General features: G+C 41.7%; 1 protein-coding gene across 5 annotated transcripts; it reads right to left on the bottom strand.

Annotated features, from left to right (window-relative positions):
• Positions 1 to 1593: 1593 nt before the first annotated feature.
• Positions 1594 to 20266, bottom strand: LOC121540489 (leukocyte elastase inhibitor). 5 transcript variants are annotated; one of them, XM_041849396.2, is made up of 8 exons: positions 19840 to 20266; positions 19069 to 19142; positions 9868 to 10050; positions 7246 to 7383; positions 4072 to 4189; positions 3264 to 3406; positions 2792 to 2959; positions 1594 to 2175 (listed from the first exon to the last, which is right to left on the bottom strand). In XM_041849396.2, the coding sequence occupies exons 1-8, from the start codon at positions 19925 to 19927 to the stop codon at positions 1768 to 1770; spliced, it is 1320 nt and encodes a 439-aa protein (XP_041705330.2). In that variant the 5' UTR covers positions 19928 to 20266; the 3' UTR covers positions 1594 to 1767. The 5 variants fall into 5 exon arrangements, with proteins under 5 accessions (XP_041705330.2, XP_041705332.2, XP_041705334.2 ...); XM_041849398.2 differs by having other exon boundaries at positions 19069 to 19122; XM_041849400.2 differs by lacking the exon at positions 19069 to 19142.
• Between the last annotated feature and the right edge of the window lie 611 nt (positions 20267 to 20877).

Below are 20877 nucleotides of genomic sequence, written 5' to 3'. Positions count from 1 at the left end.
ACGTTGTTGATGGCATTTGAGACATACTCATGGATTTTGTCAGATAATGCCCTAAAGCTGTGTTCACATTGGCAGTTTGAAGTGTCTCAAATCCTATTCAATTTCTGATTCAAATCTGTTCTTTTTCTTGCAGTCTGAACAGCCAAATCACACATGGAATCGGATATTTCATGCCACATTTCAAACCAACTTTGTAGGTGGTTTGAAGTCATACCAATCTGATTCCCAGCCATGTGACTTTTGTCTGAATGGTGAAATCTGATTTATTTGCCCTCAAGTAGCTTTTAGACTATTATTTGGCATATCTTGTTGCTTGCTAGCTACTCTGACAGTTTGACAAGAACATGGTAGCTAACTAGCATGTTAATTGTTTACAAACAAATTGGTGAATTTGCTAGAAAGCTAAACAGCTAGTTGACTGCTGTGGCTAGCCAAAATGTATTTGTTTTGGAAGTTGGATCATCTTATCCTTTGAGGCTTAAAGTGTTCTTACACTATGATTTTGAACATCCATGGCAGGCATTGTTGTCACCTTAGCTTGCTACATAACTTCTGAGTGATCGGAAGCACGAGCACCACCAATCAGCCTACACCACTGTGCACACCCGTCGTTACTATGACAACTAGCATAGCCATGTAAGCAAATGACTGCTGTCTGAATACACATCCGATTTGGTCACTTGTAACTTGCTGTTTGGACAGTCAGTAGTCCAAAACGGAATTTAAAAACAAAACTGATTTGACCATTAAGGCCTGCAGTGTGAACAAGCCCTCAAACTAAACTCTGAAGCCAGTTCCACTGCATTTTTTTCATTGTTCCCCTCAAATCAGGGACTGATTTAGACCTGGGACACGAGGTGGTTGCAATGAACTATCAGGTAGAACAGAAAATCAGCAGGCTCCCGACCTCGTAGGGTAAGAGTTAAATACGCATGCCCTATAGTGTTTGCTTCTGGGAATACTGTCCTGTGTACTGTAGTTGGAGGGAGGTGTGTGTATCATGAAGTAACTCCATAATGATTGATACTTGATACCTTAATTGTAAAATATGTCTCATCACCCCACAACATTCTTAATATTAGGTTGTAAGCTTTTTTAATAATTGTTTGGATATTTTCACAGATAAGGTTGTATTAAAGGGGAAATCTGGTACATCCACTTTTGGACTTTTAAATTAATGAATATATATAGCCATTTATTCTTGAATATAACTCATACATTTTTCTCATGAGCTTAGTTCACTCTCTTATGGTATTGTAAACAAACACAGCTTCTAAACATGGTTTAAAAAAATCTGTAATCTCATGGATGGTCAGTCCTTGCATCTATAGCTCCGCCTATGAATTTGAGTGGTTGCATTTCTTCAACCATTTCAGTGGCCTTGTGTTTTGAGTGGCTCGATCCCCGGCCGAGTCATACCAAAGACTGTAAAAATTGTACCCAGTGCATATCTGCTTAGCACTCAGCATTAGCACCCCCCCAAAGAGTGAAGGGGTGAACCACTTTGTTATTTGAATCCCAGATTGCACCGTTGTCAAAATAACAGTGTATAAGGGAACCAAAATTGCACACAATGATACTTTTCAAACAGACAATGGTAGACATTTTCCTTTATTTGGTTTTGTAGTGGATTCAATCAAGGGCTGATGGAACTAGCTACTAGCTAGCTTGCTAAATCTGTCACATTTACAGAAATGTTGAATGATGTGAATTTGTCCCTGTCAAATAAATGTAATGAAATCCACTCTACGCTTTATAACCATTCTTCTACTGAGGAGAGGAGAATCTGCCGAGAAACAGGATGCTTTTGGTCTTGTTGTGCCTGATGAAGAAGAGGAAGGGATGGTCAGCTGTGAAGTGTTCCTCTCGGATCATACAGAACGCTATTATCCCAGCAGTGGCGGCGGCAGCCTCTGTCCCCTCCTCGTTCACCTCCACAAAGGCCTTATGGGCCACCGTAGACAGGAAGAGCCCCCCCTCCCCGTTCATCCCAGACAGGTCGGCCCTGCCCCCCTCAAACACATCCTTCATGCCCAGCTGGATCAGGGCCTCATTCAGCTCGTAGTTCTCCTCCAGTTTGAACTTGGGCAGGTGAACTATGACCTCTGTGCCCGTGTCCATGTTGTCTCTGCTGGTCCACTCATCCAGTTTCTCCATGGTCAGCTCTCTCTCTAGCTAAAATGGTGCACAAAGTTAAAACCCAGTCAGTATACAGAGAAGAAGTTGAAACGCAGACAGTTAAAACCCAGTCAGTATATAGAGAAGAAGTTGAAACACAGACAGTTAAAACCCTGTCAGTGTAGAGAGGAGTAGCAGCATTGACACCCCATTATTATACAGAAGATAGATGATACTGGAGTAGTGTGATTTTCAGCAGCCTACCCGGACCTGAGCCAAGTACACACCTAGTGGCAAATGATGTGCAGAAAATGCTAAAATAGGTACCATGACTTGCATTGGATTTGTGCCACAAATGCTCAAATGTTTAGCATTTGGAAACCGTGCCAGGGAAACAAAACCAAAGCATGGATTGCTGTCATACCTTGTCCATAGTCTGTTTACAGGGTAAGGAAACCAATGTAATTTGGGTGAAGTATCCCTTTAACTATAGGAGGTTTTGTAGTGTAGCGAACAGAGGGACAGGGAAGCGTACCCGAGTTGCTGGCATGAAAAGCAAAACCCCCTACGCATCGAGCCAATAGGGTTAACCCACTTTGGGGGGAATTTTAGTATGGCTCATCAGTGAGCATTGCTTCAGTAGTGTGAAAAGGTTACAGGAGGTTGTGTATACCTTCACTAGGGGATCAGATCCATCAGTGGCCTCCTCAGGTAGCAGGACAAACATACTGAGCTCCTCATCCACATAGGGAAGCTCCACGATCTGGAGGTTATAGTCTGGGACGTAGTTAAAGGGGAACTTCTTCATCTGGTGCATCATCTGAACTGGCTTGCTTTCATTCTGAAAATTCCCAGATCATCATAGACAAGGAGAATGAGTTCATCTGACCACCATATAATTCACAATAGGCCTATACAGTGTAACTTTGTTTTGTCTCTTGGATGATGCACAAATGTGTCAAACCTTTGCTTGTACCACTGCTAAAAAGAAGGCCCATATGAAGCGAGCTTTTGAATCCTTTTTGGATTTACACAACTTTCCATATCTTCTAGCAGTGTAGTATATAATTCTATTATACAGACAATACTCCATTATTTAATTACTGAGCATAGATATCTATCTAGATATTATTGCCAATATCCACCTGGTTTATTTTGAAGGGCATCTCTTTGGTGTCTTTTTGGTCAAATCGATTCAGCCAGTTTCCTTTGAAGTAGATGGCGTTGACTAGGGCCAACCTTGTCATAACACTGACTGTCCCCGGCTTCAGCAGATCTTTGATTTTATCTGTAAACACAAACATACAAACACGCATGCACACACACACACACACACACACACACACAATTAAACAAACTAAACCAAAAGCAACTCTAAAACAAGAAGTCCCATATGGTTCTAATGATGTAATTTAAGCATAGACACATTTATTAATCTCATGTTGAGTTCCATGTTAGCTGATCCTAGTTACAGATCTGTTGGTTCAATCAATCAAATGTATTTATAAAGCCCTTTTTACATCAGCAGATGTCACAAAGTGCTTATACAGAAACCCAGCCTAAAACCCCAAACAGCAAGCAATGCAGATGTAGAAGCACGGCAGCTAGGAAAAACTCCCTAGAAAGGCAGGAACATAGGAAGAAACCTAGAGAGGAACCAGGCTCGGACGGGGTGGCCAGTCCTCTTCTGGCTGTGCCGGTAGAGATTAGAAGAGTACATGGCCATTAAGGCTAGATTGTTCTTCAAGATGTTCAAACGTTCATTAATGACCAGCAGGGTCAAATAATAATGGTTGCTGTTCTTTAATCTAATCTAAATTTGTGTGTTTAGTGTATGCTGTTGTATTTATGTTGTGTTTTCCCCCCCCCTGTATTGCACTACAAATTTCCCAACTGGGACAATATATGTGATTGATTAACTGAATGATTGATTGATATGTTAAATGATCTTACTCTCTGTCTGCTGTTCCACCCAGCCGTTGATCTCTCCTCTGGTCTCCTCTGCTGCGCCGAGGAAGTCCACTGCCTTCATGTCTGCATGGTAGAACTTGTGGGTGGATTCTAAAAACTCCTACAGCAGAGTGAAACAGTTCAATTAGCATATAGAGAAGTTCAGTAGAACTCCTACAGCAGAGTGAACAGTTCAATAAGCATATAGAGGACAGTAGAACTCATACAGCAGAGAGAACAGTTCAATAACAGTTAAATCTTCCAATGGCATTGAGGAGTACACCACATCAGTCACTGGCTTCATCAATAAGTGCATCGATGACGTCGTCCCCACAGTGACTGTACGTACATACCCCAACCAGAAGCCATGGATTACAGGCAACATCCGCACTGAGCTAAAGGGTAGAGCTGCCGCTTTCAAGGAGCGGGACTCTAACACGGAAGCTTATAAGAAATCCCGCTATGCCCTCCGACGAACCATCAAACAGGCAAAGCGTCAATACAGGACTAAGATCTTATCGTACTACACCGGCTCTGACGCTGGTCGGATGTGGCAGGGCTTGCAAACTATTACAGACTACAAAGGGAAGCCCAGCCGCGAGCTGCCCAGTGACACGAGCCTACCAGACGAGCTAAATTACTTCTATGCTCGCTTCGAGGCAAGCAACACTGAAACATGCATGAGAGCATCAGCTGTTCCGGAAGACTGTGTGATTACACTCTCCGTAGCCGATGTGAGTAAGACCCTTTAAACAGGTCAACATTCACAAGGCCGCAGGGCCAGACGGATTACCAGGACGTGTACTCCGAGCATGCGCTGACCAACTGGCAAGTGTCTTCACTGACATTTTCAACCTCTCCCTGTCTGAGTATGTAATACCAACATGTTTCAAGCAGACCACCATAGTCCCTTTGCCCAAGAACACTGAGGTAACCTGCCTTGTGGTCCTCTGTAGTTCAATTGGTAGAGCATGGCGCTTGTAACGCCAGGGTAGTGGGTTCGATCCCCGGGACCACCCATATGTAAAAATGTATGCACACATGACTGTAAGTCGCTTTGGATAAAAGCGTCTGCTAAATGGCATATTATTATATTATTATTAAATGACTACCGACTAGTAGCACTAACATCTGTAGCCATGAAGTGCTTTGAAAGGCATAGCCATGGCTCACATCAACACCATTATCCCAGAAACTCTAGACCCACTCCAATTTTGCATACTGCCCCAACAGATCCACAGATTATGCAATCTCTATTGCGCTCCACACTGCCCTTTCACACCTGGACAACACCTATGTGAGAATTCTAATCATTGACTACAGCTCAGCGTTCAAAACCATAGTGCCCTTCAAAGCTCATCACTAAGCTAAGGACCCTGGGACTAAACACTTCCCTCTGCAACTGGATCCTGGACTTCCTGACGGGCCGCCCCCAGGTGGTAAGGGTAGGTAATAACACATCCGCCACGCTGATCCTCAACACAGGGACCCCTCAGGGGTGCGTGCTCAGTCCCCTCCTGTACTCCCTGTTCACTCATGACTGCATGGCCAGGCACGACTCCAACACCATCATTAAGTTTGCCGATGACACAACAGTGGTAGGCCTGATCACCGACAACGACGAGACAGCCTATAGGGAGGAGGTCAGAGACCTGGCCATGTGGTGCCAGGACAACAACCTCTCCCTCAACGTGATCAAGACAAAGGAGATGATTGTGGACTACAGCAAAAGAAGAGGACCGAGCACGCCCCCATTCTCATCAATGGGGCTGTAGTGGAGCAGATTGAGAGCTTCAAGTTCCTTGGTGTCCACATCACCAACAAACTAACATGGTCCAAGCACACAAAGACAGTCGTGAAGAGGGCACGACAAAACCTTTTCAGGAGACTGAAAAGATTTGGCATGGGTCCTCAGATCCTCAAAAGGTTCTACAGCTGCACCATCAAGAGCATCCTGACTACTGCATGGTATGGCAACTGCTCGGCCTCCGACAGCAAGGCACTACAGAGGGTAGTGTGTACGGCCCAGTACATCACTGGGGCCAAGCTTCCTGCCATCCAGGACCTCTATACCAGGCAGTGTCAGAGGAAGGCCCTAAAAATGGTCAAAGATTCCAGCCACCCTAGTCATAGACTGTTCTCTCTGCTACCGCACGGCAAGCGGTACCGGAGCGCCAAGTCTAGGTCCAAGAGGCTTCTAAACAGCTTCTACCCCCAAACCATAAGACTCCTGAACATCTAATCAAATGGTTCTACAGCTGCACCATCAAGAGCATCCTGACTACTGCATGGTATGGCAACTGCTCTGCCTCCGACCGCAAGGCACTACAGAGGGTAGTGTGTACGGCCCAGTACATCACTGGGGCCAAGCTTCCTGCCATCCAGGACCTCTATACCAGGCAGTGTCAGAGGAAGGCCCTAAAAATGGTCAAAGATTACAGCCACCCTAGTCATAGACTGTTCTCTCTGCTACCGCATGGCAAGCGGTACCGGAGCGCCAAGTCTAGGTCCAAGAGGCTTCTAAACAGCTTCTACCCCCAAACCATAAGACTCCTGAACATCTAATCAAATGGCTACCCAGACTATGACCCCCCCCCCCTTTACGCTGCTGCTCTCTGTTTATTATCTACGCTGCTACTCTCTGTTTATTATCTATGCATAGTCACTTTAATAACTCTACCTACATGTACATATTACCTCAATTACCTCGACTAACCGGTGCCCCCGCACATTGACTCGGTACCGGTACCCCCTGTATATAGCCTCGCTATTGTTATTTTTACTGCTGCTCTTTAATTATTTGTTACTTCTATTTCGTATTATTTTATATTGTATTTCTTTGTGATTTTTGGGGGTATTCTTTCTTAAAACTGCATTGTTGGTTAAGGGCTTGTAAGTAAGCATTTCACTGTAAGGTCTACACCTGTTGTATTCGGTGCATGTGACAAATCAAATTGTATTTTATTTGAATAAGCATATAGGGAAGTACAGTAGAACTTCTGGGTGGAGTCTAAGAACTCCTACAGCAGACAGTAATAATAACACAGTCAGTCTGTTGTGTCTTTAAATAAAGCCCAGCATATCCGTAAATGTGATAAGATTGTATAGATTAGTAGACTGTAAAGTGGTAAAGTGGCTGTTACTTGCATGAAAAGTATAGTTTATAGGGAAACTCACAGTCAGGAAGTTGCAAGTCTTCTCTCCATAGAGACGGTTGGCCAGTTTCAGGGTGTAAGATGCAGAGGGAGAGTTGATATCTCCATTGAGTGTCTGGAAATCTGTGTGGACGTCTTTAGTCAAGTTGAATGACAGAACCTGGGGAGAATTCAGAGAGGAAAGATTGTGGTTAGGGTTGCAAAACAACTGGTAATTTACCAAAGTTACCAGAATTTTTTGTCATTTACAGGTAATCTATTGCAATTGAAGGTAACTTTGGTAAATACGGTTTACTTGAATAACTTTTATATTTATATGTATTTGTTCAAACTATTCATTTTTATATCTGTGTCCATATTGTCCATGAGTTTTATAATGGATAGACCATATGGTTCAACAGAAAATAGCCAAATTAATGAAAAAACAAAACATCTAATTAACAATGGCATAATTTACAATTAACTCTGCAACTCATCCAACTTTTTTCACAACTGCCACCAGTTAAGTGGCAAAACATTTACAACAAAGACATATTTACACAGTAAAATAAATAAAAGAGTATAAAAATATAAACAATATTTCATGCTGAAACCCTCATTAAATACGAATGAACGCTATTCACCAAGTTGTGGGTTAAATTAGAATAAGGTTATACAGCTTTGTCATTCTTAAAAAAAATTAAAAAAAATCCTCTTATTTTATTCTTTCAAGTTTCCTAAATTCTGTTAGTTTACTGGTAAACCTAGAAAATTATCGGTAATATACCCTCCCTTTGCAACCCTAAACTAAATCAAGCTTGGACTATGTGTACAGTTGAAGTCGGAAGTTTACATACACTTAGGTACTTAACTAGTTTTTCAGCCACTCCACAAATGTCTTGTTGATGGCATGGCTTTAGAAGCTTCTGATAGGCTAATTGACATCATTTGAGTCAATTGGAGGTGTACCTGTGGATGTATTTCAAGGCCTACCTTCAAACTCAGTGCCTCTTTGCTTGACATGGGAAAAGAAATCAGCCAAGACCTCAGAAAAAAAATGGTAGATCTCCACAAGTCAGGTTCATCCTTGGGAGCAATTTCCAAACGCCTGAAGGTACCACATTCATCTGTACAAACAATAGTAAGCAAGTATAAACACCATGGGCCCACGCAGCCGTCATACCGCTCAGGAAGGAGACGCGTTCTGTCTCCTAGAGATGAACGTACTTTGGTGCGAAAAGTGCAAATCAATCCCAGAACAACAGCAAAGGACCTTCTGAAGATGCTGGAGGAAACAGGTACAAAAGTATCTATATCCACAGTAAAACAAGTCCTATATCGACATAACCTGAAAGGCCGCTCAGCAAGGAAGAAGCCACTGCTCCAAAACCGCCATAAAAAAGCCAGTTTGCAACTGCACATTGGGACAAAAAGCGTACTTTCTGGAGAAATGTCCTCTGGTCTGATGAAACAAAAATGGAACTGTTTGGCCATAATGACCATTGTTATGTTTAGAGGAAAAAGGGCGTCGCTTGCAAGCCGAGGAACACCATCCCAACCGTGAAGCACGGGGGTGGCAGCATCATGCTGTGGTGGTGCTTTGCTGCAGGAGGGACTGGTGCGCTTCACAAAATAGATGGCATCATGTTATGTGGATATATTGAAGCAACATCTCAAGACATCAGTCAGGAAGTTAAAGCTTGGTTGCAAATGGGTCTTCCAAATGGACAATGACCCCAAGCATAGTTCCAAAGTTGTGGCAAAATGGCTTAAGGACAACAAAGTCAAGGTATTGGAGTGGCCATCACAAACCCCTGACCTCAATCCTATAGAAAATTTGTGGGCAGAACTGAAAAAGTGTGTGCGAGCAAGGAGGCCTACAAACCTGACTCAGTTAAACCATCTCTGTCAGGAGGAATGGGCCAAAATTCACCCAACTTACTGTGGGAAGCTTGTAGAAGGCTACCTGACACGTTTGACCCAAGTTAAACAATTTAAAGGCAATGCTACCAAATACTAATTGAGTGTATGTAAACTTCTGCCCCACTGGCAATGTGATGAAAGAAATAAAAGCTGAAATAAATCATTCTCTCTACTATTATTCTGAAATGTCACATTCTTAAAATAAAGTGGTGATCCTAACTGACCTAAAACAGGGAATTTCTACTAGAATTAAATGTCAGGAATTGTGAAAAACTGAGTTTAAATGTATTTGGCTAAGGTGTATGTAAACTTCCGACTTCAACTGTAGATAAAGGGTAAAGTGCAGTGTACATCTCAGACAAAAAGAGATTGTCATGATGTAATACGCTTCTGTAAATGTACAGCTTTGCTTGGACACTTACTGACTCCACATGTGCGTCCCAAATGGCACCCTATTATTCCCTGCCCATAGCTCTATGGGCCCTGGTCAAAAGTAGTGCACTATATAGGGAATAGGGTGCCATTTGGGAAACAGTAACCTGTGGGTTTATAGCGCTTTTCCATGGTAACTAGCTGGACTGTGTCTTCCCGGAGGTAGATACTGCTGTGATACATTGTAAAGTACAAGTTCAGCAGCAATAGTCAGAGTTAGTAATGTCTTCTATCTATGTTACATGAAGCCTACTTTAAGGGTGTGTGTGGGGTGTATCTATGTCTGTGTATCGGAGTATGTGTGTGTTACCTTTGCCATCTGAGCAGCTGTGTCTCCTTTAGCTCCCAGGTAGACCATGGCCAGAGCTGAGCTGATACTGAAGGGGGAGACGAAGACATTCCCTGTGTTGGTCTGACCCAGAGTGCGGTACAGCTCCAAGGCAAAGGCTGTGATAGAGTTGCTGAGAGAAGCCATGGCTGATGACTGATCTGTCTGAAGAAAGGAGATTACAGTATTGTTTGACATATGCAGACTAATCAGATCATCATATCTACACTGATTTTAATGTGAAAATATGAAGTTTTGCAGCATCTTAAGTGACCAAAATCTTCTCCACACATCTCCCCATCACTAGCCTATTTCATTTTGGAAATAAAGTTATCATTGGTCCTGCATGACTCCTAATCATATTCACTCTAGTTTAGGGCTACACTGTATAGGCTACTCAATGACAGTGACAATAGAGAAATAGCTTCTAAGGCAGAATGTTATTGTTCATTTTAACTCGGTGCGCTCGCAGCCTCACTTACCAATTGCTATATGAAAGACATTTAATCGGCAAGCAAAATATCCACAAATAGCCTAAACTATCCGGGAGCAACCCGGAAGCAGAGGGTTTTCGAAGCAGGTTAGGAGAGCATTTTAGCTAACCCTGACCCTAACCCTTTTCCTAACCTTAACCGAATTCTTCAAACCTGCTACGTTAATTATCCTTACCTGCTGCGTAAATTCTCCTAACCTGTTACGAAAAAGTAACTTCCGGTCGTAGCTGTAGGCTATACCACCTAGTCAAAATGGTAAAAATATACAGCTGAAAGCAAAACGCAAGTAGGCTACACGTGTAGGCCTACAAATCACGCTACTGTAATGTTGCTTGGGATTAGGAAGACTAATATTCGTCACTTACCCGTTCTGCTTCCCTCTGTGTGAAAATATACGATATGCACAGTTCCAGTGAAAGAGAAACTAAACAGACGTAAAGACAGCAACTAGGTAATGCCTTCCTCAGCAGAGAACTGCAAATAAGCCCTGGAAATATGCTGCATATATCATTTGGTGCGTCCTTTAATATAGGCTATGCACTGCTCTACCGGAGCCATAAAACTGGGTGCGGACTGAATATACAGACCTGTCCACTTTGCCGAAGTCAGTTCGCCTATTGATATTGTCAGTTAGACTGAGTTAATTTTCACTAGGCTACTACCTGCTGGACTTTGGTCCCTCTGCCACACCTGCCCTGCTGAGATATAGGATGTCCAAGCAGGTGTTTTATCCTGGGCTGGCCCAGGTAACCCACATTTCAGGTTGACTTTAATGATTAACACATACACAACTTCATAGCAGAGTCAGAGCAGACAGACGCCATTACCAGTCACACCTTGAAAGAACCCATAATTTTTTGAATGTCTGGGGGGGGGTTAATTCCCTAATAATTGCACCACTTTTACGTACGAGGAAACCATGAATAGTTAGTTAAATACCCATAGTTAGTTAGTTAGCCCATAGATAGTTAACCAAATAGCTGTCCGGACTATTTAACTATCTGCATTGACCCTTTTTGCACTACATTTTTTGACTCATCACATATGCTGCTGCTACTGTTTATTATCTGTCACTTTCTTTCTAGTTATACAGTGCATTCGGAAAGTATTCAGACCCCTTGGCTTTTTCCACATTTTGTTATGTTACAGCCTTATTCTAAAATTGATTAATTTTTTAAAATATATTCTCATCAATCTACACACAATACCCCATAATGACAAAGTGAAAACAGGTATTTTAGAAATGTTTGGAAATGTATTAAAAATAAAAAACAGTATTCAGACCCTTTGCTATGAGACTCGAAATTGATCTCAGGTGCATCCTGTTTCCATTGATCATCCTTGAAATGTTTCTACAACCTGATTGGAGTCCACCTTGGGTAAAAACAATTGATTGGACATGATTTGGAAAGGTACACACCTGTCTATATAAGGTCCCACAGCTGACAGTGCACGTCAGAGCAAAAACCAAGCCATGAGGTCGAAGGAATTGTCTGTAGAGCTCCGAGACCGGATTGTATGCTTGTATAATTGTTTGTACTTTTACCCCTTTTTCATGATATCCAATTGGTAGTTACAGTCTTGTCCCATCGCTGCAACTCCCCGATGGACTCGGGAGAGGCGAAGGTCGAGAGCCACACATCCTCAGAAACACGACCCTGCCAAGCCGCACACTGCTTGCTTAACCTTGAAGCCAGCCGCACCAACGTGTCGGAGGAAACACTGTCCAGCAGGTGACCGAAGTCAGCCTGCAGGCACCCGGCCCGCCACAAGGAGTCGCAAGAGCGCGATGGGACAAGGAAATCCCGTCCGGCCAAACCCTCCCCTCACCCAGACAATTGTGCGCTGCCTCATGGGTCTCCCGGTGACGGCCGGCTGTGACACAGCCTGGGATCGAACCCGGGTCTGTAGTGACGCCTCAAGCAATGCGATGCAGTGCCTTAGACCGCTACACCACTCGGGAGACCAGGTCTCCATCATTCTTAAATGGAAGAAGTTTGGAACCACCAAGACTCTTCCTAGAGCTGGCCACCTGACCTAACTGAGAAATCGGGGGAGAAGGGCCTTGGTCAAGGAGGTGACCAAGTACCCGATGTTCACTCTGACAGAGCTCCAGAGTTCCTCTGTGGAGATGGGAGAACCTTCCAGAAGGACAACCATCTCTGTGGCACTCCACCAATCAGGCCTTTATGGTAGAGTGGCCAGATGGAAGCCACTCCTCAGTAAAAGGCACATGACAGCCCGCTTGGAGTTTGCCAAAAGGCACCTAAAGGCCTCTCAGATACTGAGAAACAAGATTGTACTCTTTGGCCTGAATGCCAAGCGTCACGTCTGGAAGAAACCTGGCACCATCCCTACGGTGAAGCAGGGTGGTGGCAGCATCATGCTGTGGGTATGTATTTCAGCGGCAGGGACTGGGAGACTAGTCAGGATCGAGGGAAAGATGAATGGAGCAAAGTACAGAGAGATCCTTGACGATAACCTGCTCCAGAGCGCTCAGGACCTCAGACTGGGGCGAAGGTTCACCTTCTAATAGGACAACGATCCTAAGCACACATCCAAGACAATGCAGGAGTGGCTTCGGGACAATTCTCTGAATGTCCTTGAGTGGCCTAGCCAGAGCCCGGACTTGAACCCGATCTAACATCTTTGGAGAGACCTGAAAACAGCTGTGCAGCAACGCTCCCCATCCAACATGACAGAGCTTGAGAGGATCTGCAGAGAATGGGAGAAACTCCCCAAATACAGGTGTGCCAAGCTTGTAGCATCATACCCAAGAAGACTCGAGGCTGTAATCGTTGCCAAAGGTGCTTCAACAAAGTACTGAGTAAAGGGTCTGAATACTTATATGTGATATTTCATTTATTAATTTTTAATACATTTGCAAAACAATCTAAAAACCTGTTTTTGCTTTGTCATTATAGGGTATTGTGTGTAGATTGATGAGGAAAACATATAATTTAATCAATTTTAGAATAAGGCTGTAACATAACAAAATGTGGAAAAAGTAAAGGGGTCTGAATACACTCCCGAATGCACTGTATCTACCTCAACTACCTCGTACCCCAGCACATTGACTCGGTACTGGTACCCCGTGTATATAGCCAAGTTATCGTTACTCATTGTGCATTTATTATTACTTTTATTATTACGTGTTCGACTTTTCTATTATTTCTCTATTTTCCTTCTCTCTGCATTGTTGGGAAGGGCCCGTAAGTAAGCGTTTCACTTTTAGTCTACTTTCAGTTCCGTTCCATTCCGATAGAAATAACACCATTCTCCACGCATTGTAATTTATAAATTGATAAAAGCTATAAATAGAGCTAGGTAAATGACTACTCTGTTAGCAGAAGGGGATAGTAAATACAAACAGCAATTGTTTTATATGATTTTTCCTCATGATCGCTGGAGACGAATGTGAAACCAGTCATATGGAAGCAAACTGAAAATCATATCAACATGAAATATATTGCGACCCCTTTTCCATAGTGAATTAGGTTATAAATAGCTGTGCCTTTATTCAGAATGATAATTGTATGTCCTCATAATTTGCGGGGATGAAATTTGGAGACACAACCTATAGGCTTCTTTAACGCCAAACCTACTGAGTTGATGTATGCGCTCTAGAATGCCCGGCCTTTTTATTTATTTATTTAGACAATTTGTATAATGTTAAAGATTAGCCACTATCGGGAGCCACCGTCAGTAATACCCACATACATAACTGTCACTTTAGTGTTCGTTTCCTTCAATTTGTAGCATACATTTTGCATCATTCCATTCCATTCCATGTATCTTTCTTTCCCCGGTTACACCTGTGTAGTTGCTCCTGAGGGTCACTAGCAACAGTGGATCTTATTAGGCTAATGTTGTGCAATAATTTGGGACATGTAGCCTATTTGAATCATTATGGAGCTCAGGCCACACGTAGCCGTTTAAACCTGCAGCACGGTTCATGACGACTGGACCATTGTCACAACAGTACCATGTTTAGTGAGGAATAGGGTAGATTTATAGGACTATTGTTCAACCCCTATTGTACACTTGTATCACCTCCCAATAATTCATGGACTGAACTTGACTATGGCAACTTTCAGGATGAATCAAACCACTGTATTTTCCCTCCTCGATGTTGGCTGAGAGAACTTTTGCCCCTTTCATATTTGGATGCAAGCCATCCCTCTTGTAAAACCAGGACCACTTCCAAAAGTTGTGAAAATTGTCAATTTACTCCAAATCCATCGAAGAACAGTAGGATTTACACCACTGGCTTAAATCCTACTATTCTTCTATGGATTTGGAGTACATTGACAATTCTCTCTGCCAACTTCGAGGAGGCTCATATAAAATATTGACCCCAAAAAAGCCCAGCCCCTAATTAGGTAACTCTTCCCATTCCCACTTTTTCACAGCATTATCATCATACTGCTACAGATAACCATATTGTGACCATAGAGTTTAATTCCACTGTTAGCTCTATTACTGCTAGCCCAATTGGGAAGCCCACTGTGGTAAGCTCGTGCTATTATTTAAATACCATAAATATGGATACCATCGCTGTTTTCAAATCACATAGAGGGCTTGGGCAGTTACATATCAAAGTACGAAGTCTGATGTCAAAGATGGACCTTCTTGATATCTGAGTATTTAAAACCTTTCTTTCATCTGAATTAGTCATTTTGGGGATTTTTACTTAGATTGGCTTACCCCGGCCTCAGACCATTTAAAGAATATTTGTCTTGATCTTAACTTGACTCAAATGATTGCAAAACCCACACGGATTAATGTAAAAAATCCATCAAACTCCTCACCGATTGACCTTATTCTGATAAATAGCCCCAAAAGTACTTGTCCAGTGGTGTCTTTGCTAATGATCTCAGTGATTCCTGTCCTATGGCATGTATTAGAGATAACAAAAAGATTAACACTGATCCTTGTATAATTCTGAAGAGAAATTGTGAAGATAATACCACAAGAAAACATTAGTAATGTTCAAAGGACAATCTAAGAATGTTATTTAAAAACATATACCTTCCGTTTTCAGAGTCAACAAAACTCTCTCTATCCTCTATCTTGTTAAGTGTTTTCAGGTGGGTTGGCCGGGCCCACTAATTGACCACACCTGATCTGAAGGAGTGCTTGTTTAATTTGAAATGGGGTCTGGATGAATAGGCTACAATGAACAGCTTTGTATGAGTAAAAAAAAAAAAACATGGCATGTTAGCTGTGGTGCTGTGGACTATTTCCATGGATAGAAAACAGACGGTCATAGGTTCAAATCTCACTGACGCCGTGCCACAATAGAAAGAAATGTGTTTGCATGATTAATGCCTAAGCAAATTAATGTCCATGTGTGCTATCTGTGCTTGGAGTAAACACCTAACCCAAACTAAGGGAGCAGTGTTATTGAAAGTCTTGAAACATTCAGTGAGAGTTTTAAGGAAGTTATTCAAAAACCTCCAACAAACCTACAATTTTGGTTCTCAGAACGTTAATAAAACCTCCCAGGAAAACTTTCAGAGAACCATAGTAAAATGTTCTCAGAAACTCCCTGCAACCTAAAAATTTACGTTCCCAGAACAGGTGACATTTTAACTTCCGTTACCAGAACGTTTAACCGGTCAGGAAACTAATGGCTTCGTTCCAAGAACCAATGGGAAACCAAAAACGTACGTTCCCACAACTTCCAAGGAACCAAATGTGCTAGCTGGGCATTTTATCTCCCAGGCTTTTTATTTGAAAGAAATGGTGGTTTAATTGACCCTGGTCAGCCAATCGACTGCCTGCCCCTCTCCAAGCCTCTAGTTGGCTCAATGGAAGTTCTATCAATTTCTACTTAATCTTTGTTTTCATTTCAACTACTCTCTAATTGTTTTGTGCTAGATGCCTTGCGCAAGGTTGATGTAAAAACATCCACTTGGGCTGATTTGATTGATCCTTTCTTGTTGCAGCTTTCTGTTCTTCTGATTGCTGAATCTTTAACACATACCCAGCTAACAACAAACGTTCCCACAACTTTAGAGAACGTTCCCTTAAGAGTCTTATTAGGTCATTAACTACCGTTTTCATAGGAATGTTGCTGTGATGTGCAAGGAATGTTTCCAAGAGACCATTCCCTTAATGTCAAATAGAACTTACCCAGAACATGGTTACAATGTTCTCAGAATTTAAGATGTTAATGTTCTAGACAGTTTTCATGAGAACATTGCAAGAAGGGAAAAGGAAAGAGAGATACCTAGTCAGTTGCACAACTGAATGCATTCAACCGAAAAGTGTCTTCCGCATTTAACCCCAAACCCTTTGAATCATTCATGTGTCTAGTTCTCTGTGGGTTAGGATAAAAATTCCATCAGCATCACACTAAACATACACAGAACATGGTTGTGATGTTCTCAGAATATGAGATATTAACATTCTAGACACGTTTCATGGGAACGTTGCAGGAACATTTCTGTGTATCTGTTATCAGGACGTTGCCTGATGGTCCCAAAGAAAAAATATTTTCATTAAACATAACGCCTTGATACTGTTGCCGAATCCCAATCAAGACCATCATCGGTGAACCACTAATAGCTCTTAGGGATACTCACACACACTTCATTTAAATTGCATATTTGACACACTGATATCACTGAATACATTGTGCATGTATACAGACATACCTTCTCAATATATCCTCCCCTGGGATTTGAACTCACAACCTCTTGGTTCATGGTACGCTGATCTTCCCACTACACCACCATGTCGATGTCAGGTTTCAGTTTATCTGAATATTCTGATTGTTGATTTGATTGACTTATTTCAGCAGTTATGGGGCATGTGTTCGTCATTGGTGCTAGTAGCCTGGGTTCATGACCCACTAGGGAACTCACTCTACTCTCACATTCTTAGCAATATACTGTATGTTATTGTAATTATTTGTCAACAGTTACAACACACCCATGTGATCTAAATAAAATAAAATGAGTTTGTCAATGACACATGTTTGTTCTACATGGTATATGCGGTGTAGATTTAAAAAAGACGATAGTTCTCTTTGCGATGTTCAGCTACAGTGCCTTTAGAAAGTATTCACACCCCTTGACTTTTTCCACATTTAGTTGAGTTACAGCCTGAATTTAAAATGGATTAAATTGAGATTTTGTGTCAATGGCCTACATACAATACCACATAATGTCAAAGTGGAATTATGTTTTTAGAAAGTTTGACAAATTAATTAAAAAATGAACAGCTGAACTCTGTGTGCAATAATAGTGTTTAATATGATTTTTGAATGACTACCTCATCTCTATACCCCACACATACAATTATCTGTAAGGTCCCTCAGACAAGCAGTGAATTTCAAACACATATTCAACCACAAAGACCAGGGAGGTTTACCAATGCCTTGCAAAGAAGGGCACCTATTGGTAAAATATTCAATATCTTTTTGAGCATGGAGAAGTTATTAATTACACTTTGGATGATGTATCAATACACCCTGTCACTACAAAGTTACAAGCGTCCTTCCTAACTCAGTTGCCGAAGAGGAAGGAAACCGCTCAGGGAGTTTCCCATGAGGCCAATTGTGACTTTAAAACAGTTACAGTGTTTAATGGCTGTGATAGGAGAAAACTGAGGATGGATCAACAACATTGTAGTTACTCTACAATACTAAGCTAAATGACAGAGTGAAAAGAAGGAAGCCTGTGCAGAATACAAATATTCCAAAACATGCATCCTGTTTGCAATTAGGCACTAAAGTAAAATTGCAAAAAAATGTGGCAAAGAAATTAACTTTATGTCCTGAATACAAAGCATTATGTTTGGGGCAAATCCAACACAAAACATTACTGCGTACCACTCTTCATATTTTAAAGCATGGTGGTGGCTGCATCATGTTATGGGTATGCTTGTCATCGGCAAGGACTAAGGAGTTTATTTTAGATAAAAATACATTAAATAGAGCTAAGCACAGGCAAAATCCTATAGGAAAACCTAAGTCAAGGGGTATGAATACTTTCTGAAGGTATTAATAAATACTGATAATTTATGTTGTGTCTAGAACATTAATATCTTCTATTCTAAAAACATGGCAACCATGTTCTGTGTATGTTTGATGGGACGTTGATGGAATATTCTCCTAACCCTCAGAAAACTGGACATATGAATTTTCTTGCAACATCCCATGAAACGTGTCTGGAACATTAATATAGTATATTCTGAGAACATGGTAACATCGTTCTGGATATGTTCTGTTTGACATTAAGGGAATGTTATCCTAACTAATGCCAAAACATGCAAAAAGGGTTCTCAGGTTTTCTGGACAGAACAAAGGCTGTGCCACAGGGATCAATTCTTGGTCCGGTTCTTTTCACTATTTACATTAACAATATTGGTTTATCTGTATATAAAAAGAAATGTGGTGTGTGCTATGGCCCCCATAATTGACCAGTTTCTGTCAGAACTTCTGTAGTTTGATCTCTGAGATCTCCTTCTGATAGGATTCGATGGCAGAAGCGCACTGCTCCTAAATGTATTTTAGCTGTTGTGAATCAAATGTGCCTTTTATCTCGTTCTGTAGTTCGGTGATCTCACTGCGTGTATTGGACAGTTCCTCATTCACATGTTCTATCACCATTGTTTAAAAAAAATCATCTTCCAAAGACAAAGCAAATGTCACCCCAACAGGGTCACCCCCAAGACTGACCTGGCAATAGCGTAGCCTGAGTCCTGTGAGAACGGAGTGTAGTGTTCCTCCTACCTGGGAGGAAACAGAGGAGCCTGGGATAGAGTACAATCATTTTTCATGTCTCCATAAAACACCTCTAAGCTTCAATATTAATCACAAGTTTTTTCCCTACACTCACAGAAAATCAAACCACATAGACATGAAGCCATGTCTTACCTTTGATATCTAGCTGAGCTAAACCAACTAGGCTCATAATTGAACAGTTTTATTCGTATTTACAGATGACATACAAGTTTGTTATTAAGGCACGTGAAATGTTCCAGAAGGCATTTCTGCCCCAAAAACACATTTTGATAAAAAGACAAAAGTTTACATTCGAATGGCTCTCATGTGAAGTAGTGACGTGCGACATATGCCTAGTTTCCTGAAACCAATCACATTTATACACATTCATCATTGCTACCAACACACAAACAGAGAGTGAGTTAGCTATATCGACAATTACATTTTTAGTAACAGAGTGCTTTCCAGACCAGGGTGGAATAGATGGCTACCAGATTGAGCTACTCTTATTTGCTAATGTTAGCTAACTTATGTTAGTCAAAAATGGAATGAACAAACAAACATATTTACTCTGCTGAAGGTACCAGTCTAGCAGTGACTACCATGGCATAGGCGAAATTGATTTACAATGTGTATCCAAAAGATAGCTAGCTAGCTATTTGATTTAGCTGATGGCTTTCATAGTTCAATACAGGACTGTAATGTTAGCTAGCTAGCTAACTTTACCTAGTCCAGCTAGGCTAGCTAATGTTATGTTATCTCTAATGAAGAATCTTCTGTTTTGTTGTGAAGGAAAAAAACGATGGTACCGCATCACTTCTCAGCTGTCGTCGAAATGAATTCCCCATCAGTTCAGCCCGAAAATCCCTCTAATCTTAGGTCACCGTAAGCATTATTCTTGATAGCCGCAAGCCACTGATGGCATTGGGGTAAGTCTCTGGTAGGTAGAATGGTGAAACATAACTCATTTTCACACTTGTTTGTAATTAGCACCGCCAGACACAGAACACCACATTGGCATGATGACAAACGTTAGTGAAAAACAAACGTTTTCAAACAAATCTTGCTTAGAGAAGTTCTGAGATTACTGTGTGTTGGTCGTCCGAAGTAAACAACGCCATTATGCAAGTCTGTGGGAATGCCCCATTTACCTAGCGGGGCATTATCTGCATTCACTATGAATGCTGGACTTTGTGGTTCACTATGAGCAGCCGAATACACAGGAAGTCGAAACGTCCCGATTCTACCAGTGAAATTAAAATGTGCTCGTTCTAGCTTGTGGTTTCGCTAATTTTGATGTTTATGACCAAAAACATAATGTTGTTAATATAGTAATGACTATATGTCGTGGCAGAGGCAGGGTGAAATTCCCTTTTAATCTTTGGTACTTCATTCAGCTGACTAATGTTAGCTTGCTAGCTTGTAAATCATTTAAATGTACAGCAAACATTTGATGTTCAGACACTACACTGTTAGACATACTGTGTACATTTTTCCCTTACCTCGCTTCTTTTAAAGTCCTTCATAGTATACTTTGTTGAAAGTCTTGTTGAAGTCATCTCATTGAAATCACAGCTATTGAGGACAGGCAAAAGTTACGGCTGTTCTAGGCCCTCTCCTCTTCTCTCTATACACCAAGTCACTTGGCTCCATCATATCCTCACATGGTCTCTCCTATCATTGCTATGTGGATGACACTCAACTACTTTTCTCCTTCCCCCCTTCTGATACCCAGGTGGCGACATGCATTTCTGCGTGCCTGGA

Source organism: Coregonus clupeaformis, chromosome 26 (assembly GCF_020615455.1).
Source record: "Coregonus clupeaformis isolate EN_2021a chromosome 26, ASM2061545v1, whole genome shotgun sequence".
In the NCBI taxonomy this organism is placed as follows: domain Eukaryota; kingdom Metazoa; phylum Chordata; class Actinopteri; order Salmoniformes; family Salmonidae; genus Coregonus; species Coregonus clupeaformis.
This window is presented reverse-complemented; position numbering and strand designations above follow the sequence as displayed.

Coding starts and splice junctions, on each gene's coding strand:
- LOC121540489 (XM_041849396.2), bottom strand. CDS start 19,927: ATGCGGTACCATCGTTTTTTTCCTTCACAACAAAACAGAAGATTCTTC. Junction 4,190..7,245: donor AGACTTGCAACTTCCTGACT/GTGAGTTTCCCT, acceptor ACTCTGCTGTAG/GAGTTTTTAGAATCCACCCA. Junction 3,407..4,071: donor GGTGGAACAGCAGACAGAGA/GTAAGATCATTT, acceptor TTGTGTTTACAG/ATAAAATCAAAGATCTGCTG.